General features: G+C 39.6%; 3 protein-coding genes across 3 annotated transcripts in view; 1 reads left to right on the top strand and 2 right to left on the bottom strand.

The window, feature by feature from the left end:
- LOC119412079 (dynein heavy chain 12, axonemal-like) overlaps positions 1 to 1,583 on the bottom strand; it is a 9,510-nt gene extending 7,927 nt beyond the window's left edge. Inside the window, 5 exon segments of the mRNA XM_037679056.1 lie at positions 192 to 350; positions 423 to 557; positions 628 to 680; positions 1,318 to 1,451; positions 1,503 to 1,583. Coding sequence (XP_037534984.1) covers positions 192 to 350; positions 423 to 557; positions 628 to 680; positions 1,318 to 1,451; positions 1,503 to 1,583 — 562 coding nt within the window.
- The window catches only part of LOC119412013 (gastrula zinc finger protein XlCGF57.1-like), a 520,281-nt gene that overhangs the window by 437,415 nt on the left and 70,813 nt on the right, over positions 1 to 12,053 (top strand). The window lies entirely within an intron of this gene.
- On the bottom strand, positions 3,529 to 5,306 carry rps23 (ribosomal protein S23). The gene is made up of 4 exons (XM_037679001.1): positions 5,231 to 5,306; positions 4,349 to 4,508; positions 3,897 to 4,017; positions 3,529 to 3,711 (listed from the first exon to the last, which is right to left on the bottom strand). The coding sequence occupies exons 1-4, from the start codon at positions 5,232 to 5,234 to the stop codon at positions 3,565 to 3,567; spliced, it is 432 nt and encodes a 143-aa protein (XP_037534929.1). The 5' UTR covers positions 5,235 to 5,306; the 3' UTR covers positions 3,529 to 3,564.

Genomic DNA, 12,053 nt, shown 5'->3' on the forward strand with positions numbered 1-12,053 from the left:
AGTCCTGTAGTCGAGCACAGAGTCCTGTAGTCGAGCACAGAGTCCTGCAGTCGAGCACAGAGTCCTGCAGTCGAGCACAGAGTCCTGTAGTCGAACACAGAGTCCTGCAGTCGAGCACAGAGTCCTGTAGCCAAGCACAGAGTCCTGTAGCCGAGCACGGCAGCTGAAGAGGGTCTGAAACTTGCTCTAACCTACAAACAGAGGAGAGTCCTGGTCCTTGTCCTGACAGTCCAGCTGAGCTCCGCAGTCCAGGAGAAAGGAGGCGTTTTCCATCAAACCTCCTTCTACTGCCAGGAAGAGGGGCGTCTGACCACGGAGGGTCTGGCTCTCCAACGAGTCTGGGCCTGAAGCTGGAGGACAGATCAGCCTTTAGAGGGACTCCTCATCATTTAAATCAACAAACGGGCGTTTCAGTCAGAAACCTCCACATGTGAGCTGCAGCAGGGTGAGGTTGCTCTGAGCTGCAGCTTCGTGGAGAGGACTCCAGCCCCGGCCGTCTCTCTGCAGGAACTCGTCTTTGTGTCGGACACACAGATCCTCCAGGAGCTTCTCGTCGCCTGCAGACACGACCGGAGGTTGACACCATCTTTGATCATCGTGACTTCTTTTATGAAAGCTGCTGCTCACCTCGTCGTATGGCTGTGAAGATCCTGCTGCCGCCTGCAGACACCGAACCAGAGCTGCAGGGAGACGAGAGCCGTCACGTTAAAATCCTCACAAATCTTCTGTTGCCCGGGCGTCAAATCATTTTCATTTTGGGCCACATCAACTCATGAACGTCCTCAAAAGGCTGGACATGGCAGCATTATTGATAAAACTACCTATAAACAAACTAGTAAAATAACTTCATCTGCATTCCATGACTACTTCTAAAAATTTAATATTTTATGTTTGAGTAATTTGGCATTATAAACATAAAAACTGATTTTTAATGACTGATAAAATAATAACTGTTATCTTGAAGTTCTGTCTCTGTGGCCCTCTAGGGTTTAGAGACACAGAGATGGTTGTGCTGGGCCGGATTTGGCCCACGGGCCTCGAGTTTGACACATAAACCCAGTCTTTTATTTGGATGACTTCAAAGTTATTCTTCGTCACTTTAACTAAAGTTGTTTAAAACTGGTGCGTAACTATTAAATAACATGATTTTAACTTCAGTGATCGACCAAACCAGCGTATCAAATTTTCCAGATGAGTTTTTGCAACATGAAACCCACGGCTGGTGGTTTATTAAATTTTATCTTCTTGGCTTCAATTTATTCTTTAAATTAGTGAAGAATCGTATAAAATATAATTTAATGTGATCATCTGAATGACCTGTGGTGGTCTGGTGTCGGGGGGGCGTCCCTCTGTTTGCTGCTCTCCAACAGACTCTGTTGGATCATGTACTGAGTCTCTGCATCCTCTTCATCCTCCTCATCCTCCAGCCCGAAGCGGATCATGTCCACAAACTGTCAGAAAGAGGAGAAACTTGTGGAGCCAGTTTAAAGTTTTCCACTTACAGTAATTCTGATTTTAATAAACGTCCGATTCGTTTCAGACACGGTGACGGATGAAGTCTGGACTTTTTGACCCAGTTTCATTCCTGAAGAACCTCAAATAAAACTCTGGACTCCTCTGAAGGAGAAACTTGAGAAGTTTTAGGTGAAGTTTAACTTTCTTTCTAAACCACGTCTGATCTTCAATCATGATCTGTTTTTATTTACTGCAGATTTTCTGACTCTTTAATTCATCCTGAAAAACACGAAGACAACGTTCAGGAGCAGCGACAAACGTCTGAAAGCTTCACCTTTATGTCTTCAGGTTAGTCTCATTGAGCCTCGAGGACTCATTTACAAGAGACCTGTTTTAAACAAAGATCACAGATGATGCACAATCATATAAAATAAAAAACGGTTGAGAAAACAAGTTCAACAAAAACAAAGTTTTGAGTCTTTCACTAAATAAATTTTAAAATTAACTGAATTGAGGCGTATTTGAGGCAGAAGTCTCATATTTTACCTGCCCGGTGGTTGATTTGTTGTTGAGGGCCGACGAGAGCAGCTCGGTGAAATCAGAGCTTCAGTGACGGAGCGAGGCCTCCATGAACTTCAGTTTGGTCTTCGGACAGAACTTCCAGTAAATGCATCAGATTTGTTGGTTCGTCGTAACTAAACGAGTTATTTGTGCAGAGAGCAACAGGCAGCACACGACGTGTCTGAGCTGCAGATTTGTGGCACGACGACCGGAGACACGACACCAGTTACTATATTTACTCTCTGACAAAATGAAAACACTTTCATTCTCAGGTTCTCGTTGCTCCAAAAGACAAAACAAGAGCAGCACAAGGCGATCTACACCCGACGGGACAGAAACACAACAAGGATAAATTACCGACGGGTTCTAAATTAAATGTTTTCAACACCGACGGCTCGGAGTCTGTAGGGTTAAATGAGCCAACAGGAAAATCTGTCACGTAATTCCTGAACAAATTCTACCAAATTTTATCCTTTTAAGAGTCCAAGAACTGAGAACTTCTCCAAATACAGAAAAAGCAACGTTTGCTGCAGCACAAAGTCTGCGGCGTCGCATCAAACTTCTCATCGACGCTCACGAAGTGCTGAGACTTGTGATCATATAAAAACCTGACGGGTAGAACACGACACCAAATCTGCTGCTTGGAAACAAAATGTGCCCAGATTGTAATAAAAACGCACGTCTCCATCGTTAAATCTAGATTTGTAAACTTCTTATACGAAGATGCTGTTTATCTGATTAAAGTGCGATGCACCACTCACTTTAGAAATGTGCACACTCAGCGTCTATTCAATCACTCGCTGCGTTTTGTTTTTTAATGGTTTTTATTTCTTGACCTGTTTTGAACATTTACACCTTTCTTTGTGCAGTTTTAAAATATATTTTTGGTCAAAATGTGTTTTAGTTCACGCAAGGTGCATCAGAACAGATTCAAGAACAGTTTTTCCCTGAAAGCCGTCAACACACTGAACTCACATGCACCGATCATCCAACCTCCCAAACCCCCGGACTCCTCCTGACATTTCACTCTCAATCACCGCTCAACTACCTCACTAATATTTTAACTTTCATAGTGATATATCTATACTGCGTTACATTTTTAGTTTTTCTGACGCATGTTTTTGCACTAAAAAAGGAGTGGCTCTTAATTTCATTGTACTTGTGAATAATGACAATAAAGGCATTCTGAGTCTGAAAATCTACTTCGCTTTGAGAAACACCGAAGTGACAAAAAGTTAATAAAAAAGGGTAAATAAAATAATTTTTGTTTTCCAGAATGAACTTTATTAAATAATTATTTGCCAACATTATTTCTTGCCTTTAAGTTTTCTTGTACTTCCATTTTATATAGTGAAAATTAAAAAAACACATCAGTCACTGCAGATTTAACGTTTCTTTTCTGTGTGCAAAACAAATCACAATTTTTACAACCCAGCTGCGGAGATCAACATGAAAACTCCAAAACAAAACCCGACCCGTTGCGTCTTCAGAAACAGGACAAGACAACCGGACTGAAATTGAAAACACGTTTATTTTATTTATTTTACTTTATGACCTGGGTCTCTCCTTCTTGCCTTTGTAGAGTGCCAGCAGGGACACGTTAGCCACTTTGACCACCTTGAAGCGAACTCCGGGAATGTCACCCACGGCGTGACCTTTACGACCGAACCCGGCCACCAGAACCTCGTCGTTTTCCTGCAGGACCAACGGCAGAGGGGTGCACGTTAAAGGTGATTTAAAAAGGCATGTATTAACAATTTTTATAATTTGTTCAGCTACTTTTTAAGTTCAAACTCATTTTTAAAGCCCACACAATTATAAGTGCAATAAAACAGCAGGTTAGGCCGCCGCTGAAAACCAAACGCGGCGCTGCAGTTTACCTCGATGAAGTTGAGGCAACCGTCGTTGGGAACGAAGGCCGTGATCTTCTTGCCGTTTTTGATGAGCTGGACTCTCACACATTTTCTGATGGCGGAGTTGGGCTGCTTAGCCTCCACACCACTGAACAAAAACACGCACACTTACGTTAAAAAGGGCGGGAAACGCTTAGAAATTTTTAACAGAAAGTGTTTATTCGTTGTCATCTGATCTGCCCTGAAAGAAAACAAATTCACGTTGGACTGATAATATTTTATTAAGGAGACACTTAACAGTCAGTAAAAACACGACTCTGAAAAAGATCTTAAAGTGAAACAACCTCTAAACAAGACAGAGACATGAAGTCTTAAATAACATTAACAGATATTTTCCCTGAAAGGTCTCGTCAGTTGAACTTTCCGGCTGATCTCGTTTCTAAACTGACGACGACTTGGGTCGGCTGCAGAGCACTCACACTTTCTCAAGCACGATTCCCTTGGCGTGAGAGGCTCCTCCGAAGGGGTTAGCCTTCAGGGCAGTCCCCAGATGGGCCTTCTTGTACTGCTTGTCGTGCCATTTCTGCTCACGGCGGTGATTGCGGAGCTTCCTGGCGGTACGCAGACCACGACACTTTCCTAACAAAAGAAATAAAAGTATGACTGAAAATTGACAGTTCTGTCGAGACTATTTTAATTATGCATATGGGGAAAACATACCAAAGAAGCACTTATATTACATTTTAATTGGTTCATTGAAAATGTATCATGAAACTCATCTCATTTATTTAAGAAACTAAAGAGTATGTTTCAAATCCAACTCAAAACTGTCTAAATTAACTCAATCTGAATTTAGTCGGGTTCACACTTCATGATTTCCTCCTAAATGAAAACAAAAGAACGGATCATATTAAAAACAACTTGAACACTGCTGCTTCAGCACGAGCCTGATTTAAAACTTTAAACATAAGATCAATGAAACTAGAAAATTTAACTAAAACGAACTTTACCTTCGAACGGCTCAACTTAACGTTCCAAGTTAAAATCACGTGTCTAAACGAAACAGGTTTTGTTTACTTCTTGACAAATTAAACTATAGTTAAATTGTTGAGCACACATTAGAACATTAGCTGAATTAAAATACAACCGCTAGCACGCCGCTAGCAGCTAACACACGTCCAGGCCGCTCCACGTTGCGGAGTCATAGAGCAGAGAAAACCCGATTTATTTCTATTTAATGTAGAGTTTTATCATCAAAACAGACAATAATACGTTTATACGATGTTTATATGCAATATTGATTAAAAACATTGTGACAAATACTTATATTTAGGCTATTACGGACACAATATAAAACGTACCCATGATTGCGTTAGCGAGTCTGGGATGGAAAGGAAGGACCCATCATGCACCGCGGCAATCTACTCTAGGGACCCGAATCGGGTATGACTCAAAAAGTGCCTGACTAAAATAACGCAGTATTCTAATTCTTTATGTCAATATAATAATAAAAATTCGCTCATGTTATAATAAAGTACATAAAGCAATGCTGGTTTATTATTCTCTTTTCTCTGCTTCGATCATGCAGCACAAATATTGGAAGAAAACTTGAAAAGCACCTGAACCTAAAGCTACACCATATTTGTAGTCTTGAGTAAAAATTACCCAAGTTTTGCTCTTAAACTAAGTTTTTTTTACTTTAAATAATAGTCGCAATAGTGTATTTCGATTGAGAAAATATAAACAGTATTTTAAAAATGTATTGGTTTATCTTGAATGATTGTGAAATGTTATGATCAAAATATTTGTAGCCTATGCATTTTTATGAAAACCATTCAGCTAAAATCTATCAAAACGTCTTTACTAATCATTTCCTTTCTTATGTCACAATGTTTTCTGACATTACAAGAGCAATAATAGAAATCAGTGTTGGCTATCAACATCGAGTAAATTTGTATCTTCATTGATGTTAAATCAAAAATTTACCAACTGACCGTCCTGTATCCCTAAACAGTACACAAAGAAAATGTTGGATGTCAGCAATTAGTCTATATGTTGAAGCTGGGAAACACTTACAAGATTAAAGTTCCTCTGGAAGGTCAGATTTGGCTCACTGTTTTCATACAAAAGTTACTTTGGGGGGGAGTTTTGGAGTGGTGGCGCAGAGGTTAGAGAAGATGGGCCTGTGATCAGAAAGTCACAGGTTCAACTCCTGGTACCGTCAACATCAAAATGTGTGTGTAAAAAGGTGAAACACCCCCCACCTGCCTCCACCCTCATTTCCCCACCCTGGGCCCATGAGCAAGGGCCCCAACCCCCATCATCTGCTCCCAAAAAACAGTTCTCTCTTGAAAATGAGTTCTCGTGACTCAAAGAGACTACCTGTATAAATAAAGTGTAAATGAAAAAAAAGATAAATCTTTTTGAAATAAATAAGAGATGATGCTTGAACTCCATTCATGCAAAAGGTTTTGATTTTTAGGTGTCTCCAATCATCATTTGTGCTTAAATTTAATGTTGTTACTGTTGAAATGTGTAAACGTTAAAGTGTTTAATCAGTGGGTGGGTCTCTTCTTTTATCCATAATCTTCCCCAACTGGCTGATTCCTCACTCCATCACTGGAGCTTACAGGCAGTGGGATGATTTAAGTAGATTAGAGATGTGCAGGGATAGAATGGGAGTATTTATTTAGTGGCATCACGCTGTGGTCATCACAGAGATGTCTTCTCCGTGGAAACGTGTCTGCATCCTCCTCCTCCTGCAGTCATCCACCTGCCTTCACCAACAACCTGCTGACAGGTACAGGTAAAGACTGAGATGGAGATTTACCTTCATCATTTCTAACCCTTTCTTCTTTTCTGATCTCTGATGTTCATCCTCACATGTTAACTTTGGTGGTGTTGCAACCATTTAAAGATGTATAAAGTTGTTTTTTTTATGGGAAGATACAAACTCTTTATAAGGCTGATATGTTGGGAAACTGATGCCGTTGTTGTCCTATTACAGTCAGGTTTGAGTTTAATGATCTTTTTGCTTCTTTAGTGCCAAAGATTGCTGATCTTCTACTCTGAACTGATTATCTTTGATTGATTACAGGCAAACGAAACATCAGTTTCAGGGGAATCAAGTTTATCTGTAATTTAAATAACTCAAAGTTTTCTCTAGATGGAAAATGTCTGATTTTTACCAGTTTACATTTTTTTTGCATAACGTTTTTTCCAGTTTATGCTGTTTGCAACAAGCAAAACCTGCGTCTTCGTACATCTCTGACTAAATTTGACTTCACGTCACTTCTTGCTGTTACTCAGATGAAAACCTTTGTTTGAAAATTAAAACAGGGACAAGTCCATCTTTTTATTTTACCAGTAACATGAGAGCAATGAAGCCTTCGTGGATGTAACATAAAAAATTTATTAAATCACCGCTGCGATCTGTTGAGTTGCTCAAAGTCAGTGGGAGTTTGTATTGAACGTTTCAGCGATCATTTTATATTTTAAATTATTTTAATAACTCAACCCTTGTTAATATAAATGGTACGATGTGCGTTGGAGGAAGTTTTTTTTTCATTCAACGTTTATTTAGACAGATAAATCACATTGAGCCTAGAAGACTCATTTACAAGTGAGATTTGCTTAGACATACAAAAAGTAGTGAAACTGAACACATGTAGGAATTGGAGGCAAAAAAGAATCCTGTTAAACTTTTTCTTCTTGGCCGAGAAGAAAAACTCTGATATTAAAAAACACCTCACACATACAAGCACATAGAGATGTAGACATTCTGCAGAGGGGGGAGATGACGAGAGCGGTGAGCAATGTCCAAGGACGCTCTCGAGGGCACTGCAAGAGTTCTGATAAGGATGGAATAATCAGCCAGTGTCCTCCGGTGAGATCCGTCAACATTCTCGAAGGATGTCAGGGAATGACCAGGGACAACGCCTATGGGAATCCAAGAGTCCTGAAATGATGACACAATGTTTATTCAGCTGGTTTCCTCTGGTTGATGGAAATTCCTTGATGGTAGGGGGCAGGGCAGAGCGTCAGATCACATGTTCTCCAGGCAAATTCAGATAAGATGGTCTCCAAGGCCAGCTGGGGGAGCCAAATTCAGATAAACACACAGTTGTTTTGGGGACAGACAAAACTTAATGACATCTACCTTGAGTCTGTGATGATCCAAACGATTCTGAAAAGTCCAAATTACATGGCCACACCGATGGAACATGCCTGAGTAAAATTCCCGAGATCTGATCCATTCTGCCCGAAGCATTTGAGTCTGGGTACTTGAGGCACGAACCAAGCCATCATAAAGGCAAACAGCGTAATAAGGTCCAAATTTGCTGCCGACGACTTCCTTGATTGTAGATAAAAACCCAGCAACAAGCCGAATCCAAAAAGCAGGAACCAGTTATCGTAAATCCAATTAAATATGCGTTCTTAAAATCCACAAATGGCAGCAGAGTCATCAAGTCTTCCAAGTCGATGAAATATCCAGCTGCGTGCGTGTCAACAGGGCAAATCGGCTCACATAAAGCCTGTCTTCTCTTCGAAGAAATGTTGTCAATTGTGTTGAGGGACCAACTGATTAAATCAAGTCCATAATTATGGTTCGGAAGATTTGTAGAGAGAGGCTCAGAAGCAGTTTCACAGACAGACAGAGCAGCAAAGCAAAGCGAAGAGGGAGAGGAGGGGAAATGCATCCGACCTCAGCAAGAGCAAGTGGTGAAGTAGGATGCAGTTGATGATGTTTATTGATGGTTTGGAGGCTTTTATTTTTGCATTTGCAGTTTTAAATTTCATAGTTCATAGTGGGGGAGTGGTGGCACAGAGGTTAGAGAAGGTGGCCCTGTGATCGTAAGATCGCTGGTTCAAGCCCCGGTACCGACAACATAAAAAATGTGGGTAAGGTGGGTGAAGCACCCACACCTGCCCCCACCCTCTGAGCTCTCGTGGCACAGTGAGACTACCTGTATAAATAAAGGGTAAATGAAAAAAAAAAAAAGTTAAGGAAATAACTGCAAAAATAAGAACTCACACCCGAATCATGATTTTAACATTTTAACTGAATCACTTTTCTGTTTTATTTCAGATTTACTTAAGTTTGAACTTGCAAAACAACCTTTAAGAGTTTTGAACTTGTCAGTTCACGTATTTCTTATTTTATTTCTCGATTTATTTTATCACAGGGGTGGCTGTGGTTGAGTTGTTAGAGCAGTCGTCCTCCAATGGGAGAGTTGGGGGTTCAATTCCACTAGCTGAAGTGTCCCTGGGCAAGACACTGAACCCCTCATTGCCTCCGATGTGTGTCGGTGATCTAAAGCTCTGATTATTCTCTGTACAGATCAGTGCTGTATGAGTGTGTGTGTTGGAGGTAAATGAGGGCACAGACTGTGTTGTAAAGAGCTTTGAGTATCTTAAGAGAGAAAGGCGCTGTATAAGTGCAGTCCGTTATTATTAATGCATTATTGGCTTGAACTCACAAAATATCACAAACTGATTGTTTTCCGTCTTGTCTCTTTCTCGTCACGTCTCCTTCAAATGTTTCCATCTGTAGTCCCCTCTCGACACAGACTTCCTCTAACTTTCTCCAATAAGAAGTGAAATCTCATTTTAAAAAGTAAAAAAAAAAAAATCCCTTTTTTGATATTTTAAATTAGATTAATTTTGTCTTTGAGATAAAAAAAAACGGAACCTGCTGCATGACTTACTTTTCATTTTAACAGCTAAACATTTTTTCTTTATTTCTTTAATTATTTTTACACAAAATGCTGCTCGTCTTTATCTTTAAGTCCTGATTTACACGTTGAGCTTCACATAGACAGATAATTATCTTTTTTTATACAAATGTGATGTTTAAATTCAGAAGTTGCTGTGAGTCCAATCATTCTTCTAATTTAAAAGAAATATCCTCAACGCAAAACAATCAATAATTCATTTACAGCGTGTTATTATAAATCATAAAGACATTATTTTATTTTTACAAACACACTTTTTTCTCAGTGCTGCCTGAAAAGTTTTATTTAATTTAATCAGCTCCAGAGTTTCCTTCTAAAATTCATTAAATTAGTTTAGATGCTGTTTAAAAACTTCTGATTTTTATGATAATTAAACAAAGAACATGTTTTATTTGGGGATGAAATTATGTCGTGCGGGCGGCTCGTTAAAACTGATCGACTGGATAATCTATAAAATAATTCCTGTCAAATTGAGTTCATCTATTTATTTTGGTCACATGAAAACTGTTGTTCTGTTTTAAAGTAATGACTAGTTTTTTATGTGAATGAGCTGCTGCAACAAAAAATCTAATCTTTCTTTCTCGTTGATTTCAACACTTTATTTTACAAAAAATGTGATAATTAGACCAAAAAACCAAATGTTATGAGGTGTTCAAAGCTTTTTTCTGTAACAAATAACTCAAAAGAACCGGTTTTAAAATGCTGACAGTGTAAATGTATCTGTGCGGCCTCCTGAGCCTCAGATTGTTTGAAGAAATGTAGATTTTAGCCGTGGGGACAAACTGAAATGGATTATTTGCTTTTCGTTCCTCTCTCTCGTCCAGTTGATCCTGTTTCTTTTTCCTCGTAATCCTCTTTGTTTCCGTTGCCCGTTAGCTGCCTGCTCGTTCCCTTCAAGCTTCATTTAAGCTCATTTCGCTGTTTTAAAGCGCGTCTTTCTGCTCCGTGCATTTAGGTCATCGTCTCCACTTTACTGACAAAACTAACGACAAACAGGAGATTACCGTGAAGGGACTTTATGATCAGTTTGTTTTGATGATTCATTATAAACGGTCTTTTAGTCCCTGAATGGGCCCAGATGATACATTTACATACATACAGATACATACAGATACATTTACCTTTTAATTAAAATTTTGATATATTTAGCTTCCAGCTAGCCTTTTGCTGCTTTTAGTTTTTATGTCCACTTTTAGCATTTGGATAGCCTTTTGCTACATTTAACTTTTAAATAAACTTTTGATGTTTTTAGCTTCCAGCTAGTCTTTTGTAACTTTTACATTTTAACAAGCTTTTTGCTACTTTTAGTTTATAGCTAGACTTTTTAGCTTTTTGCATCTCTTAGCTTGAATAGCTTAGTTTCAGCATCTGTCAGCTAAAGTGAGCGGTCCTTCAGTTATTGTTTGTCATTGATGTTTTTATTTATTGATGCACACAAAATGTGTTTTATTCAGAGTAAATGCTAATGTAGCACCTTTCTAACTTATCAAGACGCTCGAAGCTCTTTACAACAATCTGTGCCTCATTTACCCATTCATGCCGCTCTATACTAGATCTGTTCAGAGAATAATCAGAAGGACGCACATCGGAGGCAATGAGGGCTTCAGTGTCTTGCCCAGGGACACTTCAGCACGTGACTGTTGGTGGAGTCGAACCCCCAACTCTACCATTGAAGGGTGGCTGCTCTAACCACTCATCCACAGCCGCCCAGTACCAGAAGTGTTTTTTAATTTAAGTGTTGACCGGGTCTGTGTTTGTCTGCTGGAGTTGTACACAAGCAGATGTTTGTAAAACGTTACTTTAAGGATTAAGAAGCTGTAAAATCTCCTTATTTGGCAGAGTCTTGATGTCAGAAGTCATGATGATATAATCTGCTGACCCACAAGATCAGGTAAAATTTGATGGATAGATTAAGTCAGTCAGGGCAGACTCGATCACTCGTTTGTCTTTTCTCTTGGAAAATCTACATAAAACTTTTGTTTGTAAAAATGTAAAGCTCATTTATTTTACTAAAATGGAGACAATATAAACTTTGATCTGCACCTGGTGACATGAATTAACGAGCAGTAAGGAACTCTCTTCATAGTTCTTGTGAAACGAGGAACGACAGAACTGAATTACAGAGATAAATACCTGAACAGGTGGAGTTGAGAAGTGGCTCATCTTAGCTGAAGTCTGAAGTCGTTCAGGTCAAACACCTGAAGTCGATCAGATCAAACACCTGAAGTCGTTCAGGTCAAACACCTGAAGTCGATCAGGTCAAACGCCTGAAGTCGATCAGATCAAACACCTGAAGTCGTTCAGGTCAAACGCCTGAAGTCGTTCAGGTCAAACACCTGAAGTCGATCAGGTCAAACGCCTGAAGTCGATCAGATCAAACACCTGAAGTCGATCAGGTCAAACGCCTGAAGTCGATCAGATCAAACACCTGAAGTCGTTCAGGTCAAAC

Source organism: Nematolebias whitei, chromosome 7, assembly GCF_014905685.2.
Source record: "Nematolebias whitei isolate Nwh7 chromosome 7, NemWhi1, whole genome shotgun sequence".
Taxonomy (NCBI): Eukaryota; Metazoa; Chordata; class Actinopteri; order Cyprinodontiformes; family Rivulidae; genus Nematolebias; species Nematolebias whitei.